Raw genomic sequence first — 19,122 nt, forward strand, 5'->3', positions numbered from 1 at the left:
AGAACTAGTTTTTACCTTAACAAAATATGACAGACATTTCCATAAAATCATGATAATAAAATTTTGTAATATAAAATGAGAAATCTGAAACTAGTCATTTTGACTGGTTGGTAGTTCTAGTGTTAATAATGTAAGTTATAGCAATTTTAGACCGGACCGTGAATTATGATGTAATGAAATTAAATAATTATCTGTTTATAAATTTAAAAGAAAAACATCAGTAGGTGAAACAAATGCATGTTTATATATCTTCGAAATCGAAAAGAAAGAAAGTATAAAAGTATGAAAATTAAGAACTGGAAAATTATGGATTTGGAGATTTAGGAATTTGGAAATTTAGAAATTGGGAAATTTAGAATTTTAGAAATTTAGAAATTGAGAAATTGAGAAATTTGGAAATTTAGTAATTGGGAAATTTAGAAATTGGGAAATTTAGTAATTGAGAAATTTGGAAATTTAAGAATTTAGGAATTTAGAAATTGAGAAATTGGGAAATTTAGAAATTTGGAAAATTAGAAATTGGGAAATTCAGAAATTTGGAAATTTAACAATTGAGAAATTTGGAAATTTAGAAATTGGGAAATTTAGAAATTTGGAAAATTAGAAATTTGGAAATTTAGAAATTGAGAAATTTAGAAATTGAGAAATTTAGACATTGGGAAATTTAGTAATTGAGAAATTTGGAAATTTAAGAATTTAGGAATTTAGAAATTTGGAAATTTGGAAATTTAAGAATTTAAGAATTTAAGAATTTAAGAATTTGGAAATTTAGGAATTTGGAAATTTAAGAATTTAGAAATTTGGAAATTTGGAAATTTAAAAATTTAAGAATTTAGAAATTTAATAATTTGGAATTTTGAAAATATGGGAATTTAGTAATTTGAAATTTTTGAAATTTTAAAACTTGAGAATTTGTGGACTTGAAAATTTCGAAATTTAGAAACTCGAAATATTGGACATTTTTAATTCAGTAATTTAGTAATTTAGTAATTTGGAAATTTGGAAGTTTGGAAGTTTGGAACCTTAGAAATTTAGAAATTGTGGAATTTCAGATCTTGAAAATTTGGTCATATGTTGACAAGTTGCAGATTTTTAAAGTTTCTAAATTTTCAAATTTAATAGTCCACACATGTAGTACGAAGGTGGAATTTTTTTACCTAGTATCGTAATTTTCCTTAAAAAATCATGTTCAATAATTCACTTCACCCTTCACAATTTTTCCTCGGCTAAACGTACAACTAACACGTCATGACTTACGAGTTTACATACTGATGTACCATACTGTTGCGTCAATACACATACCTGCTAGCACAGATATTGTCTTTGATTTGTAACATTAAAACAAACAATACTTTTGTTAACCCATTCTAGAAAATATTGCCGATATTATCGTGCCATAATAACAGTTAAATATCGTGACATAAGCATTGCTCAGGTCATAATTAATCAGGATGTGGACTCGAATAGTACAAACGGCAATAATAGGAACGTGGACTTTGAACTTTCTATTAAAACTCATTAACATGCCAGTAATTGAAGTGCTTTTTACCTGAAATATAATCTGATTCCGCGGATTTAGTGGGATCAAAACGAGGATTGTATCTTGTTTCTTACTGTTCGCAAGATTCAAACGGAAGCTTTAGATAAACGAACTTGAGCACTTTGAATATTGCATTTCTCTGCTATTTAACTCTGGACGAGCGTACTCCACTTTTGTTCAGCCAACGTTGGATGAAAGACGGTGTTTTAAAGCGAGAGATTTATTCCGTGCGAACATAAGTTAAAGTGAAGATTGCTGTTAGCAGTTGGACGAGTATTACATGGTTTGCTGAATAAAAAAACTGTGCTGGTTCACTTTCAAGGATTCATAGAAGCATTTAATATTTAAAGTTTAATTAATCTGCTCTCAAGGAGATTTGAATTTATTTCTGATTTGAAAAATGTTATTAATATGATAATATTTATATGAGAAAAATGATATTGGAAATACTTGGAGTTGATTGATCACACGCTTATCAGGAACGTGCAGGGAAAATGGCGATATAGGACACGCCGTTCAATGATTTTTTCATTTTTTACGTTTTTTAATCTGTTCAGAAGCTGAGAATATGGAAATTCGACAATTTGGGAATTTAAAGATTTAAAAATTTGAGAATATGGGAATTGGAGAAATTGAAGATTTAGAAATTTCAAGGTTGAAAATTGAAGAAAAATAGAAATTGAAAAATTTGAAAATTTCAGGGTTTTAAACATTTTTTAATTTGTAAAAGGCATATGAGAATTAGAAAATCTGAAAGTTTTAGCATATGAGAATTTAGAAATTTAGAAATTTGAAATATAGAAATATAGAAAATTAAAAATTAAAAATTTAGTAAAAAAAGTTTAAGAGTATAAAAAATTGTAACTCTATAAAACAGGAATTTGAAAATTTGAAAATTTAAGTGTTACGGATAGAACTGGCCAATTGAGGCATTTCAGAGCATGGGATGAGAATTTAAAGATAAACATAAGATTTAATGAATTTAGCGGGGTTTTCGGGGACGACTGGTCAAAAGCAGCAGGCATGGCGAGTTTCCATGCCTCGAAGCCCTACGTGCACGGGGAAACCTGTGGCCGTATTCGTCGAACACCATGAGTGTCTCGGCATGAAAAACACCATCGTAGCACCGGGGGTAACCAATCCGCCCGGGAGTGGTGGTGCTCACCAAAACACCGAGGGCCACTCCGCTCGGGAGAGGTGAGAACCCGGGCGGGGGCGAGCTTGCTTGCCCTGCGCTCCGGCTAGCTGTCTGCGGGATCGGTCGCACTCGAAGACGATAGATAATTAATTTTCTAAGAAATGTACACGTGCGTGGTGCACGTGGCAATGGCACGTGGCAAAAGTGGCACGTGGCACATGCTCTGAAATTCCGAGAAAAATGCCAATTAATAAGTATTTGATCCACCGCGAAATGCCGGCGAACCCAGGTGCGCACTTCGGCAAAAAAGAAAGGCACTCCTCGGCGACGTCTCCTGATGCGTAATTTTCGAGAAACGAGTACAAAGGCGCGGACCGCTCCGTTTGACGGCGGGTACCGGCAAGTGCCGGCGCGACATCGGTATCGGCGCGCGGCGTGGCGGCGCGGCGGCTCGGCCGCAAAGGGCGGGCGGCATCGCAAGGATCGGTCGTAGAGGGATGACCGCGAAGCCAAGGTCGACGGAGGGCACGTGGCAGATTTCGAAGAAATCGGGTGGTTGCTAGGAGACGTCGTAGGGGAGTGAAACGTATAAAATAAGCGAGGGCACCGGGCCCGCGCTTCACTTCGATTCATTCTCTTATATTTGTTGCTACGCGTTTCATTCTTTATATTTACGAGGCTTCACTTATAACTTGTCACTACGGGACATACTTGTTGTCATTACGGACTTTACTTATATTTTGCAAAGACTTTCGTTGCGGGATCAAATATTTCGGCTTTGATTGTAATATTGATGTCACACGCAGATTAAATTATAATACGTGGGTTATATAATAATTGAAATAAACTGTGCGTATTCACCGTCGAAAAATTGAGTTGTTCTGATACAATTTTTGGTGCCGAAACCCGGGACACTTTGACCGGACAGACGGTGTTTGACGCGATATCGTGACTTGTGTGGAAGTGCGAGTGACACACAAAGTGGACTTTACTCGAGACAATGGTACGAGGAAAACGAGCAGCAGCCCAGCAGTCAGGGAAGCAGCCAGCGGCCAAGCGGGGCAGACCAGCGAAGGCGAGAGCATTGGCAGATCCAGGACCAGGACCGGCAACCATGGAGGACAAAGATTCTGCGGGGCCTTCCAGGGCACCGTCTCCCATCCTACCTGTCATCCGACAGGGGCGTCGGGCAACAAGGACCACTGGGAACCAGCGGCAGCAGGAGCTGCCAGGAGGCAGCGGTCACGGAGCGGGATGGCAGCAGCGACCCACGGAGGCGAGCATCCCATCCGCAGCCGACGAGGACACGGACTTCTCCGACGAGGCGGAGGAAATCCAGGGCAGCGAGGACGACAGGGCAACGCATCAGCCATGGAGCAACAGCACCGCGTTACCAGTAAGGCGTCAGCGAAACGTGAGTGAGCAATCCTTTATTGACCCGGCTGATCGACTATCCGCGGCTATCGAACGTACGTTAGCGGCGGTACGTGAAGCGTCGCTCGCAGGGGAAGGAAGTTCGCGATTAGTAAATCGTCTCACAACCGCGAAAGCGTTACCTAGCTTCTCCGGTGATCCCTTAGAGTGGCTACACTTTAAGGAGGCATATATATCGTCATCCGAATCGGGCGGATACTCGGACCGCGAAAACATTGCACGATTGTTCGATGCCCTAAAGGGCGAGGCGCGCGACGTGGTTAAAACTTTGCTCGCGAGTAGCCGCGACGCGGACACAATAATAAAGACGTTAGAATTACATTTCGGGAATAAACGGGCCGCTGCCGAGAAAATCGTCGCGGAGTTAAAGACATTACCGGAGATAGATTCGGGGAGAATTTCGCTCGTACAATTCGCGACAAAGTTACGCAGTGCAGTGGTAGCGTTTAAAACGTTTAGGTTATTAGGGTACCTGCACAGCCCCGAACTAGTAAAATCCGTGGGACATAAGATACCGATAGCGTTGCGATATGCATATAACCGGTACGCCGTAAGCGTTAGAGAAGAGAAATCGGAACTCGAGAAACTCGCGGATTTCATATACGCGGAAGCCGAATTAGCTACGGAAGCCGGGATTTTTGATATCGATTTCACGACGGAACGACCGACACAAAGGGTAGATCGCGGCGCGTTCGGTGGATCGCGGCGGTCGTCGGCGAAAACGGCTGTGGTATGCGTAGCAGAACGGCGAGATAGGCGCGTAGAAACAAACGCGACGGAAACTCGTAAATGTGCGTTTTGCAAAAAGGATAATCACCCGTCGCCGAAATGCCTCTTCTTTGCCCGTGAGCCCGTGAGTAAGCGCTGGGACCTCGTGAAAAAGTACAACCTATGCTTCGGGTGCTTGAGGCCCGGTCATTCAAGAAACGATTGCAAGAGTGAGATGTGTAAGGTCTGCAAGAGGCAGCATCACATCCTGTTGCATAAATATGTCGACGCAAATAGTGCGGAAAATGAGGCTCAGCGCGGGGCGATATCCGGGGGAGAGAGTGCGTCGGGCAGGGCATACGTCGCGAGCGACAACAGGTCGGGGGAAAATCGCGGTTCCATAGATAGCTGACTAGACGGGCAAAGCGTATTGCTGAAAATTATAGCGGTACGCGCGGGTGGGCCGAAGCGAACAATAGATACATTCGCGTTACTAGACGAGGGTTCCACGGTCACCCTGATAGACGATAGGCTGGCGCGAGACCTAGGGGTAAAGGGTTCGCGAATAGACGTGTCTATAAAAGGAATAGGCGAAGGAGAAATTCGATTAGAGAATAGCAAAAAAGTAGATTTTGACGTAGAGGGGATCTTCGGCACACACCGGATCCGCGGAGCGATAACCGTAAAAAAATCTGAAGTTTCCCACACAGTCGATCAGCCGGGACATTATTGCGCGGGTACACGGTGCCGCCAAAGACGTGGAGACCCGACCGTACCACGGAGCACGAGTAGAATTATTAATCGGTCAAGACAATTGGGACCTAATCGTAACACGGGAACTGCGCGAGATAATAGGTACAGATTTGGCGGTTTCGCGCTCCCGTCTTGGCTGGACCGTACATGGGTCCGCGGAATGCTCCTCACGAGCGGTATACAAAATAGAGGGAAGCGAATACCAATGTACAGGGGAGGCTCTGACTTCTTTAGACGATTTAGTAAAGGGTTATTTCGCGCTAGAATATACCGGAATAAAGGATAGCGTCGCGTGTAAAGGCGAGCAGGATCGCGCGTTGCGGATACTAGAGGAAACTAGTTCGCGTAAGGGAAAAATCTGGGAAACGGGCCTCTTATGGAAGGACGATCACGCGCCGAGCACGAACGGTTTGTCTACTGCGCGGAAAAGGTTAGAATTATTAGAACGAAGGTTAGATCGCGATCCCGAATATGCACGTTTATATTACCAGGAAATGCAGCGCTTTCTGGATCAGGGTTACGCTCAAAGGGTTGAGAAAACGTGGGAGCGGGATAGGACGTGGTATCTACCGCACTTCGGAGTGCGAAACGTAAACAAGCCAAATAAAGTTCGATTAGTTTTCGATGCCGCGGCAAAAACCGGAGGAATAAGTTTGAACGACCAGCTGATGTCAGGTCCGGACCTATTAAAATCATTGCCGGGAATATTAATTCGGTTTAGACAATACGCGGTCGCGGTGAAGGCGGACATTTCAGATATGTTCCTACGCGTGCAAATTCGGGAAAGCGATCGTGGTGCGCAAAGATTCCTATGGCGAGGAAAAGACAGGAATAGAGAACCGGACATTTACGAGATGTCGACGTTAATCTTCGGCGCCAAATCATCCCCGTGTAGCGCGATCTACGTCAAAGATAAGAATGCGAAAGACTGTAATGAAGCTCACCCGGAGGCAGTTAGAAGTATTATTAATGATAGCTATATGGACGATTTCTTATCGAGTCGAAGAACCGTGCGCGAAGCGGCAGAGCTCGTTCGGGATGTAATCGCGATAAACGCGCGAGCGAATTTCGCCATGCATGGTTGGGCGAGCAACAAGGTAGAGGTCTTGCGAAATTCCGTCGATCACGGGCAACGGTTAGAGCAGGGCGACATGCGGTTAGGCGACCGAGGGGGAGAGAGGGTCCTCGGTCTTTTCTGGGACACACAGACTGACGAACTCAAATTCAATGTCGAGTTAAAGAACATACCAAAAGAAATCCTGCTAGGCGAAAAGAAGCCCACCAAACGAGAGTTCTTACGCGTTATCATGTCGGTTTTCGATCCGCTCGGTATCCTCGCGCCGTTCACGTTAAAGTCAAAAATCATCATGCAGGAAATATGGCGAAGCGGTATAAATTGGGACGACCCACTACGGGAGGAAGATTTTGTCCGTTGGCGCAAGTGGGTGTCCATGATAGACAGGGTAAAAGAATGCCGGATGCCGAGGTGTTACGGGGTAACGGAATCGCGGGAGTCAGAAGCGCAACTCCACGTGTTTTGCGACGCGAGCTTAACGGCTTACGCGGCGGTAGCCTATCTGCGGTTCGAAAACGAAAATGAGTCTGAATCCGCGCACGTTTCCTTGATCATGGCCAAAAGTAGAGTCGCGCCGTTAAAACCGTTGACGATACCGCGATTAGAGTTACAGGCGGCCCTGATGGGGACAAGACTCGCGACGTTCGTAGAAAAGGAGCTAGACATTAAAATTAGTAGACGAGTTTTTTGGTCAGATTCGACTACCGTGATTTCGTGGATCAGATCGGAGCCGCGGACGCGTCAAGTATTCGTAGCGAACCGTTTAGGAGAGATCGGGGAAAACACGCGGACGACGGAGTGGCGATGGGTTCCGACCGGTCAGAATCCCGCGGACGACGCGACGCGCTTCGAAAATAGCTCCGAATTTATAAGCCCGCGATGGTTTGAAGGCCCGGAATTTTTGCGACGTCCGGAATCCGAATGGCCGATAGAAAAAACGTTGACCGCAAAAGAGAAGGCGACAATCGACGGATTGGAGCAGCGGAAAGCGTGCGTCTACGTGGCGGCGACGGTAAAAGCAGAATTTTCGCTACCGATAAGATTGATGGGTTGGCGCGGTCTTCTCGTCATCGCGCGACGAGTACACGCGATCGTCGGTCGTTGGAAGGGGAAGAACACCGTGAAAGAACCGTTGGAAATAGTTCAGATAGGGGAACAATATTGGTACCGCGTTATCCAGGAAGAATATTTCGGAGCTGAGATAGTTGCGTTGAGAAACGGCCGTAATATCAACAAGGGAAGTAAAATCGCCGGTTTAGATCCATACGTAGACGAACAGGGAATTTTAAGGGCCAACGGGCGCGTAACGGCAACGGGACTTGAGGGCTTTGACAACCGACCAATCATACTTGAGGGTCGACACCCCGCGACAAAATTACTAATTGCAGAATATCATCGGAAGTTCTATCACGCGAGTAGCGACGCGGTAGTCAACGAATTAAGGCAAAAATACCATATAATCGGTCTTCGACGCGTTTTACGTTCGCTCATAAGTAGGTGTATCGTATGTCGTATACGGCGAGGCAGGCCACAGAACCCGCTGATGTCCGCGCTACCGGTCGGGCGTGTAGCTTTTCGGCAAAGACCCTTTACACACTGTGGGGTCGACTATTTCGGACCATTGATGGTAAAGATCGGGCGGCGAAGAGAGAAACGTTGGGGAGTGTTGTTTACGTGTCTCACGACAAGGGCCATCCACTTAGAGATCGCGCATTCGCTAAGTGCTAGTTCGGCCATAATGGCATTACAAAGACTAGCGGCGCGGAGAGGCACACCGCAGGTAGTCTACAGCGACAATGGGACGAATTTCCGGGGCGCGGACAAGGAGCTGAAAGACGCGACCGTGAGTATGGACCGAGCTAAGATCGAGGAATACGCATTGTCGAAACGCGTGAAATGGGTTTTCAACCCCCCTGACGCACCGCATATGGGTGGGGCGTGGGAACGATTGATTAGGTCGGTAAAAACCGCGTTAAACGTGATTTTAAGGGAACAAGCACCCTCCGAAGAAGTTCTTTCTACGCTCTTTGCAGAAGCCGAACATTCGGTAAACTCGCGGCCGCTCACGCACGTGTCGTTAGACCCTCGCGATAAAGAGGCACTGACGCCAAATCATTTCCTGATAGGATCGTCCTCGGGTGAGGTTCAGCTAGGTAGATATGATTTTCAAAATGTATGTTTGCGAAAACAGTGGCGAACAGCGCAGAGTTTCGCGGAGGCGTTTTGGAAACGATGGTTGCGCGAATATTTACCTACGCTCGTACCGCGAAAGAAATGGACCGAAAAGGAAAATCCCTTAGAAGTAGGCGATATAGTGTTGATCGTAGATTTACAAGCACCGCGAAATAGTTGGCGAAAAGGGACCGTTACACGAGTATTTCCCGGTGTAGATAAAGAAGTCAGAGTGGCCGAGGTGCGCACACGAACGGGTGATTTTATACGTCCGGCACGAAAACTAATAAAACTACTAGGAATAAATGAGGTACAAAATTAAATGAATTTTGTACGAGGGGGAGGATTGTTACGGATAGAACTGGCCAATTGAGGCATTTCAGAGCATGGGATGAGAATTTAAAGATAAACATAAGATTTAATGAATTTAGCGGGGTTTTCGGGGACGACTGGTCAAAAGCAGCAGGCATGGCGAGTTTCCATGCCTCGAAGCCCTACGTGCACGGGGAAACCTGTGGCCGTATTCGTCGAACACCATGAGTGTCTCGGCATGAAAAACACCATCGTAGCACCGGGGGTAACCAATCCGCCCGGGAGTGGTGGTGCTCACCAAAACACCGAGGGCCACTCCGCTCGGGAGAGGTGAGAACCCGGGCGAGGGCGAGCTTGCTTGCCCTGCGCTCCGGCTAGCTGTCTGCGGGATCGGTCGCACTCGAAGACGATAGATAATTAATTTTTCTAAGAAATGTACACGTGCGTGGTGCACGTGGCAATGGCACGTGGCAAAAGTGGCACGTGGCACATGCTCTGAAATTCCGAGAAAAATGCCAATTAAAAGTATTTGATCCACCGCGAAATGCCGGCGAACCCAGGTGCGTACTTCGGCAGAAAAGAAAGACACTCCTCGGCGACGTCTCCTGATGCGTAATTTTCGAGAAACGAGTACAAAGGCGCGGACCGCTCCGTTTGACGGCGGGTACCGGCAAGTGCCGGCGCGACATCGGTATCGGCGCGCGGCGTGGCGGCGCGGCGGCTCGGCCGCAAAGGGCGGGCGGCATCGCAAGGATCGGTCGTAGAGGGATGACCGCGAAGCCAAGGTCGACGGAGGGCACGTGGCAGATTTCGAAGAAATCGGGTGGTTGCTAGGAGACGTCGTAGGGGAGTGAAACGTATAAAATAGGCGAGGGCACCGGGCCCGCACTTCACTTCGATTCATTCTCTTATATTTGTTGCTACGCGTTTCATTCTTTATATTTACGAGGCTTCACTTATAACTTGTCACTACGGGACATACTTGTTGTCATTACGGACTTTACTTATATTTTGCAAAGACTTTCGTTGCGGGATCAAATATTTCGGCTTTGATTGTAATATTGATGTCACACGCAGATTAAATTATAATACGTGGGTTATATAATAATTGAAATAAACTGTGCGTATTCACCGTCGAAAAATTGAGTTGTTCTGATACATTAAGAGTGTACTTAAGGATAACGTACGAACTTATAAAATGTACCACTAATTTGTCGAACAAAATTCGAGATAAAATATCGAAAGTCAACACTATTCAAATCTGTACAAAGCTATACGTTTCACCAAATGTTTAAAATATTTTTCTTAAAATTAACTAAGCACATAGCTTATAATATTAAATATTTCAAGTTAATTACACATATATTATATAATAATTAACAGAATTGCGAATAACAATCGTAAATATGTAGGTATATAAAAAATATATAAAAATGAACATGTATTTATTTAAACCGTAAATTTGAACTGCTTGTAAATTCAAATTCTCGTATCACTGTTTCGCGGGAAAAATATAAATTAAACGCCATCTGGGAAACTTGCTCTTGCCCGGCGCATTGGAAAAATTACTCAATTTTTCAAAATAAATTATGTGATTGCGATTGAAAAATGCAGTCCGATTACGGAGATTGTTACAACTATGTGAGAAATTAGTAGCTAAATGATTTTATTCTTTAATCGAAAAAGTATAAAAAATTAAGTAGAAAAGGTCAAAAAAAATATCTCAAACTTTGATTATCACGTAATTAAAATCGCACTATCACTTCTACTTTCGTTAATAATTTATAACTAAATTTATTAGTTGTTTTATTACGCAAATTATTAACTCCTTAGATTAATAGTTTATTAATTACAAAAAAAGTTTCTACGCACATGTAAAGAAATAGTAAAAGTTTGAAAATTATAAAAAAATTTGTTAAGGTGAAGTGGGGTAAGTGCAGACTGGTTTTTGTAAAGTTGGTATTTAAACGTAAGTATTTTCAGTCTGCTTTGTAAATACTTAACGCTGTCGATATCGAACGCTTTACACAATTACTACCATTTAATTAATATTAACTTGGACCTTAATTTTCCTTGTACATTTTGATTTTGATAGGAAATTGTTTAAAATGTCAACTACTCTGCACTTTCCCCGAAAATGGGGTAAGAGCGTAACTTGAAGTTAAATACTTTGAAACTTTATTTCAAGTGCAATGGGGCAAGAGCAGAATTATTAACAAATCTGCTATAAAATGCTTTATACTGCATTATGCAAGTACTCTATACTGCAAACAAGTACTCTTAGCTGAAATATAAAAGGGGATATAGTGAAACAAAACAAGGAAACAAACATACTAAATGGAGAAATTTCGTTCGTATTGTAATAAAAATAGCCTGTATACGCATTTGCCCCGTTCACGAACTACCCCACTTCACCTTATTCTATTATATTGATGTAAATCTAATCGCGTAATTTACTATGTTTGACGAATATCCATTCGTATTATACTTATCAAGTATCAAATAAACATCTTTGAGTATATTTTGATAGCACTATTCTCATCTTTAATTTAACCGTTGAATACAAAAGAGAATTTGAATCCATATTGTATTTCCTCGAAAAATGATATTTCTACCGTGTTGTATTTTTAACTTAATTCGACATTTTTAAAAAAATAATCTTTTAAAATCATCATTGATTTATTTCGCTTCAAATACTTCGAATACATAATTTCTCAACATTTCATGCAACATTAAAAAAAAATGTGTTTAGTCCAAGGACGATTCGTGCAACAAAATAAAACGGTATTAGTATTCTACTAGCGGAAGGATAGAAAGTTTTGTCGGCTTTTTGTATGTAATAACCATTACACAATTTGTGTAACTATTGCATGCTTACTTCGTAATTATCAGTATTCAATAGCGTTCATTAGTCATCAATCGTGCCATTATTATTTAATCTTGCGTACAAACAATTAAGAATAACAATGTTTCAAACTTCAATTTTCTTTAATATATTATTTAACAATTCAGTATTAATTTACAATATGCTGGAAATGCTTATAATAATTGCAAAGTATTTCTTATAATAAATATTTAAAAATGGCTGTTGCTATTTCACAAAAAATAAAATGTAAATTCGTTTTGACATAAATTACATTGTAGCAAAGATGATACTGAATTATTTCAGAAACAAAAATTTCAAGTGATCTTATATTAGTAACACCTAAATGAAATTCGATTTTCAATCTTTGTTAATGTCCTTAAGCTAATAAAATTTATTGCTGTTATTTTGAGCAGTACTTCCTTAGATCAAGTTTTTTCAAACTTTCATGACCAGAGATTCGCTTTCAAAATTTGTTATTTTTCACGATCCATTTGCTGGAGATGTTCCAAAGTTTAAAAAATTAAAAATTTCAATGATTCAAAATCCTAAATTTTCAAGATCCCATAATTTCACAGACACAAAGTGCCAAAGTTCCATAGTACCAAAATTTTAATATCTTGATGTTTCAAAGTTCCAGATTTCTCAACACCTTAAATTTTCTGAAATCCCAAAGTCCTAATATGTTCAACAAATTTTGAAATAAGGTCTCGAAGTTCCAATCTTCAAAAATTCCAAAATATCAAAGTACTGAAGTCTCGAGGTCTCACAGTTCCAAATAACCTAATGCCTGAAACATTTATGAATTCTACAAGTTCTAATAAAAAAGTATAAAGTAAATAAAAATTCACAAGAAAATTGAATGTAATGCTTGTAGAATATAAAAGGTCAAACCTTATCCTGATTAAATAACGTTTGTTGCATTTAATATATTTTTTCAGGAGCCGTAGGTTGTGGTCCTCAAGAAGAATTTCGTGCTTGTGCAGACATCACGATAGGAGACGATGTAGAACCTTTGCCGCCAAGACCACCGGTAGAAACACCAGCGAAAGCTCCTGGAGAAAAGACGCCGACAGAACCAACTTGGGTGCCCGAATCGAGTGGTCCTTATTGGTTATTCAGTATTGTTATCGCTGGTACGTGCCTGTTGGTTGTGCTGGCGGCTATGGCATTGCTTTACTCGTATTACTATCACGCTGGCAGAGCCAAAAAGTGGCTTATGGCGAGGCGATTGTTGGCACCTGAAAGCCCACCTGTCGCTCCACCCAGACATAGAAAACACAACACGTCCAATGCACAATTGCAGCTGTAGACGAAAATTTGGTATTTAACGTAGGGTGACCAAAATGCATAAAAAAGAAAAGATTATGTAATTTTATAATAACCGTTCTACAATTTCACTGTGTATTTTTATTTATGAAAAACAAAATATATAAAAGGTCACCCTGATTTATTGTTATGACTTTCTCAAAGTGAAATTTTCTATTTAAAATATTTTAGATCAATTCAGACTTTTTACTACACCGTGTGTTTTGTGTACATGAGAGAAATATCTTGTAACATTGTGATGTATGTATGACAGCAAAAGTAGTCTTTGTTTACTTTTAGAATAAAGAGCGTTCACGTTTGCTACACACGCGTACACATCGTATCGTTCTGTGTATATATAAACTGTTTTACCATTAAACGTATTTATTTTTTATAAACACGTGGTTCCTGGCTTATCCATCGTAGTTTAAATGATAATAATCTTGTAAATATATATACAAGCAACTGAATGAAACTATGTGATGGAGAGAATTTTCTAACAGATTGTGCTTCAAGTACATGTAAGAAATTTTTGTTTAACGTTGTTATTTTTATGCTATACACCTTGGAGAACTCTGCTTTGAAATAAATAAGGTTTTAAAAAATTCAGTTCTCTTGTAGTAAGTTATTTTTTATTCAGTAACATATTCCTAAAATCTTGATTACTCATCTTTTGAGGAACACCGTTTCCGGTCACATTTGCACTGCCGTTAGAAGTAGCGGTTTTAACAGTACGTGGTACCATAGACAATAATGTTTTAGGCATACCAAACGTAGTTCTGCTTACTGCAGTACCACCTAATGATTTAACCAAAGTTGTTTCCTCGGTCACTGGATTCTTTTTGCGTTCTGGCGGTTGACTTATAGCCACACTAATAACTTTGTCGCTGACTTTCATTCCATCGGTTGCCAGAAGAGCCTTTGCGGCACTATTTTCATCGTCATATTCAACATAAGCCAGTCCTTTTGAATGACCATTACGGTAAGTAACTATGCGGACCTCCTTCAATGTTCCATGAACTTTAAAAATTTCTTCCAGTTCTTCTTTCGTTGTGGTTACCGGAAGTCCTGTTCATTTTGGAAAAAGAAAAATAATTTTAATTTAATTTTAAAAAAATAATTACTTTAATTTATGCTTAGACAGCTCAATTACCTTTCACGAAAAGTTTGTTTTTCTCGAGAGAACAACTGTATTTGAATCCTGATCCTCGTGTTCTGTTTGGATCACATCGAGAAACAAACATTGGTCGTCCTCTTATTGGTGTTCTATCTAACTGCAAAGCTTTTTCTACTGCTTCCTGTATAAATTAAACAATATATATTTGTATAACTGTATAATAATTTTACTTTGAAATAAGAAAAAATGTTTCATACCGCACTGCTTAGCTGCACGTAACAGTATCCTTTACTGCGACCTTTGTAATCCCGTATCATTTTAAATAGTGTAATCGGACCAGCCGGTTCTAGAGCATTTCTGACTTCTTCTTCGGTTGCAGTATAGTCTAAATTACTTATGAAAACTGTGATTTTGTCGTCGACCTCATGTGCGTGGTCTATTTCCATTTTATCATCTTCCGGCATTTTAAAACCGGGAGGTGGGGCAACTTTCAGTTTTTGCTCCTGAGTATCACCATCAAGTTTCGTCTCCAAATTCAATTTGCCTTCTTTCGCTTTTGGCTTCATTTGTGTTTCGACTTTTGTAATTTTTGCTGGAGAACTACTTAAATTCTTCCATTTGCCAGTATCGTCTGTCTTTCTTTTATGAGCTTTCTTGTTTTGTAACGGAGATGATTCATGATTAGAAGTTTGTTGAGCTTTTTGTCTCTCTTCTGCTACTTTATCTAATTTTTCCCTTGTTCGTGATTCACAAAATTCCATTTGTTCTAGTGAACCTTCATCTCGTTCAAAATCTAACCAAGAATTTGCTATACTTTCCGGCCAATCTTTTACTGAAGTAAAAGCTTTCTGATATAGCTTTCTTAAATGCTTTGTATCTCCATAACATCTGCACAAAAGAGCAAATATAACTTAAGTTATAAATTAATCTACATAACGCAACAGCAAATTAATGTAAAATAACATAAGTAATTACCTTTCTAAAGAAATATATTCTAACCAGTAAGATGCAGTTGCGGAATGTCCCTGTGACAAAATATCTGCCCAAAGTGATCTAGCTTTTTCCATGTTATTGGCATGTATGGCTTCGGTTCTTGCCCAATACTGTAATATAACACAATTTGGGTCTCCCTCTAAACCGAAATATTTTGCCAAATGTTCACAAGCTCTATTAAAAGTATTACGCAATATTTCTATCTGTTTTTCTTCCTCGTCATAATCGCGATCAATTTTGCGGCGCAAATATTCTAAATACGTTATCCATAAATTTCGATAATCGTCTGCCATAGAAAATCCAGCCTCTAAACCATTTTCTAATAATGTTTGAATCTCCAACGTTGGCTTTCCCCATTTCTCATATGCTCTCATCCATTTTTGCCATACTTTTGCACACCATGGAACATTTCTTGAAGCCCTCCGATATATCTGATCCAAGACAGACTCAATTTTGATATTTTCCTCTAAGTATGTAAGATAATCAAGCCAAAGTGACATTTCTAAACTAATATCACTGATTGCTCTTTCATATAAAACTGTTACTCGTCCTGGATCTCCATTTTGTTTCTCATACAGTAAGTATGCTTTGTATGAATCTAAAAGTTCATTCTCGGCTTGCGAAGAAGCAATTTTTTCTTCAAACGGCAAACGACCATTTAGTTTTGCAAGTGCTCGTTCATATCCTCCAGCAACAATTTTATCATCAACAATGGCTTCCGCACCATCTCCATGACGCCAGGTTTCATACTCTTCATATGTCTTTTCCATATCTAAAAGAGGACAAGCTAGTTGTCTTTTGAACAAGTTCCCAATACGTTCTAATTGCTCCTTTCTTTCAGCTTGATTTGAAGGTTCAATCTAAATATTTAAAATTTAAATGTAAGATACAATTTACAAAAGAAATTATGTTTGCGATACTTACCAATGCATATAAAACAGCTTCAAATTCTCTGAATGCTTCCCATATTATCGCACCTTTGATAGTATGTAATCCCACATCTGTTAATGCTCTTTCAAATAACTGCCGAACATTTCTTGCTGCATCCTTTTCAGTGCCCATATTACCAATACTAAATTGTAGATACTCAAGCCATACTTCTACAGCTATAATATAAAATTAAGTTTATTATATACAAATTAATCATACTTTTAAGACAGATAATAAGCATGGTACGAGTCTTTCTCATGAATTTCGAATAACTGAATACCTAAGTACTCGATTAGAATATTTGATATAAATCAAAAGGAACAATTTTGTTTTTGTATAAGTAGTGCTGAAATGAGAATAGGGTTAGATTTAATACTTTATCCAAGCTATATTCATATACAGTTGAATCTTCCAAGTATGAACTATTAAATTGATAAAATACAATACCTAGTAGCTATTGATAATACTTGAATAGTACCATAGCCTATTACCAATTAATATAAACATTCTATCGAAAGTAATGCTTACAAAGGTAATCTTTAACAGCTCGTTCACATAACTTAACCACTTCAGCTTTTTGTTCTGGTGTAGTAGCGAGTTTAATTTCATCGCGCATCCAAGATAACCAGAGTTCAGGACTCAAAGGATATTTGGTACTCATATTTTCTCTGGCAGCACGTAATCGTTCCAGTTCACCCATTCTTTGTAATTTATTAATAAGAGAAATGTGACTCGCATAATCATATGGATTTTGGGCAAGACTAGCTTCCAAAATTTTGACCTCTGCCTCATCAGCATCCTCTTCATCTTCTTCCTCTTCGTCTTCTTCATCCTGATCATCAATCAGTTCATCTGCACTCTCTGCATTTTCATTTTCAATCAATTCTGATTCTTCTTCCTTGTTTGCTGCATCTTCATGCAAACTATTATCGTTACTTTTATCACTCGTTGCATCCATGTCTTCCATTTTAATTTGAAATAAACCGTGTAACGATCTAACAAACTTTCAGTAATGTATATTTACAAAAACCGATAGAGGACAATATACATCAACAACATTGGGACTTTGAAGGTTATGTTTAAATGTTTTGTATTATTCTGGTAGATTTCTCTTTGCTACGCATGCGACAGTGATGGTTCGAGTTTGAACTAATTCCAGAGACCTCATACAAGAAAGTTAGGAAACTCTGGACGAAGATCAGTGGATACAGATATAACAAAATTAACTAGGTCTGTTTGATTGAGGCGCTCCGTGCCTAATCTAACAATGTTGAGCGTGCGAGTAAATTTGACGCTGAAGCAAAAATAGTCAACCATGTTATCCGGTGGAATTGGTTGAGTGGTGCAAAAGACAAACGTGGACAAAAAAATTGAAAAGTCAAGTACATAAGCGCGAGCAAATTCAATTTTGCATTAAAGTCTACGGGGATATGGTTTTTCGGTAATTATTCCGCCGTGGCATGCGCGGGCGGTGCGCAGGAGGAATATACACGATAGTGAGTGTGCGAAATCGTTAATTACTCACTTTCTGAGCACAGTCTATGAACTTTTATGATTAAAGAATAGTCAGTAATGCATTATTTACATGGTTCGATCATAAAAGTTCATAAATAATGTTCGGGTAATGAGTAATTAATTATTTTGTGTCAGCATTGCGATACGTATATGAGCCGCCTATGTCAATTCTACTGCGCATGCAAAGTGCAATATTTCGGCACATTGACGACGTAGTATGATTCATGAGGCATTTAGGAACAAATTTCTATTAGGGTTTGATATGTTTTGATGCCTAATAAAGTTAGAAAATCAATTTTTGTAGAATTCGGTTCAAAATGGTACTGGTTGCGCCATCTAGCGGCGAGCGGCGGAACTACGGAAAATTAAAATTTCGATTTTCTCTGAAATTAGGCAATTTTACGTATTTCTGAGGGTCAGAAATTGTTCTTTGACCTCCCTAGAATCTATATATTGCCACAAGAAGCGGTGAAAGTTGGAACTACGAAAAACTAAAATTCCGATTTTCTCGAAAACTAGCGAATTTTCAGTACTTCTCAGGCTCAGAAAGTGTTATGTGATCGCATTAGGATCAAAATAATGCAATGAGAGCTTCCTAAAGGCTTTAATAAAGAAAATAAAAAAAATGTCATTTTATGGAGAAAATTTGTGGCACCATCTAGCGGCGAAACTGCGAACTAAACTGAAAAAACGTATGCCCGTACACGCGTTAAGGAAAAATATAAAAAGTAATATTTCGCCACTTTGACGAAATAGTATGCTTCTTTAGCATTTTAAAGAAATATTTGTTGAATAAGTTATTCATTTTTTTGCCTATTAAGCCCAGAAAATCAATTTTTATTTGACCTTTTAACCCGTGTTCGGACATACGGTTTTTCAGTTTAGTTCGTAGTTTCACCGCTAGATGGCGCCACAAATTTTTCCCATAAAATGACATATTTTTTACTTTCTTTATTACAGCCTTTACGAAGCTTTTATTGCATTATTTTGCTCCTAATGCGATCACATAACACTTTCTGAGCCTGAGAAGCACTCAAAGTTCGCTAATTTTCGAGAAAATCTAAATTTTATATTTTTGTAGTTCCAACTTTCACCGCTAGATGGACGCCAATTTTTTAGTCCATGTTTTGACCTATTTTTTTATTTTCTTTTCTAGCGCTATGAGGAGGTTCTTGTGGCAATATATAGGTTCTAGAGAGGTCATAGAACAATTTCTGACCCTCAAAAATACGTAAAATTGCCTAATTTCGGAGAAAATAGAAAT

At 39.8% G+C, this 19,122-nt stretch overlaps 2 protein-coding genes across 8 annotated transcripts in view; one reads left to right on the top strand and one right to left on the bottom strand.

The window, feature by feature from the left end:
- Window positions 1-13,912, top strand: part of LOC100878113 (uncharacterized) — a 54,042-nt gene extending 40,130 nt beyond the window's left edge. For all 7 annotated transcript variants that reach the window (XM_012288350.2, XM_012288349.2, XM_076540988.1 and 4 more), the window contains exon 4: window positions 12,937-13,912. In XM_012288350.2, coding sequence (XP_012143740.1) covers window positions 12,937-13,307 — 371 coding nt within the window. In that variant the 3' untranslated portion in view covers window positions 13,308-13,912. The remainder of the gene's footprint in view (window positions 1-12,936) is intronic.
- A 1-nt stretch (window position 13,913) lies between these two features.
- Window positions 13,914-17,590, bottom strand: LOC100878000 (spliceosome associated factor 3, U4/U6 recycling protein). The gene is made up of 6 exons (XM_003704622.3): window positions 16,872-17,590; window positions 16,338-16,519; window positions 15,396-16,273; window positions 14,678-15,308; window positions 14,457-14,601; window positions 13,914-14,371 (listed from the first exon to the last, which is right to left on the bottom strand). Exons 1-6 carry the CDS (start codon window positions 17,308-17,310, stop codon window positions 13,929-13,931), a joined length of 2,718 nt encoding a protein of 905 aa, XP_003704670.2. The 5' UTR covers window positions 17,311-17,590; the 3' UTR covers window positions 13,914-13,928.
- Window positions 17,591-19,122: the final 1,532 nt, after the last annotated feature.

Source organism: Megachile rotundata, chromosome 2, assembly GCF_050947335.1.
Source record: "Megachile rotundata isolate GNS110a chromosome 2, iyMegRotu1, whole genome shotgun sequence".
Taxonomy (NCBI): Eukaryota; Metazoa; Arthropoda; class Insecta; order Hymenoptera; family Megachilidae; genus Megachile; species Megachile rotundata.

Excerpts from the sequence above, each read along its gene's own strand:
- LOC100878000 (XM_003704622.3), bottom strand. The coding sequence starts at position 17,310 with ATGGAAGACATGGATGCAACGAGTGATAAAAGTAACGATAATAGTTTG. Across the intron at positions 15,309-15,395 it reads GAATATATTTCTTTAGAAAG|ATGTTATGGAGATACAAAGC; the intron begins GTAATTACTTAT and ends TCTTTTGTGCAG. Across the intron at positions 14,602-14,677 it reads ACGTGCAGCTAAGCAGTGCG|GAAGCAGTAGAAAAAGCTTT; the intron begins GTATGAAACATT and ends TAATTTATACAG.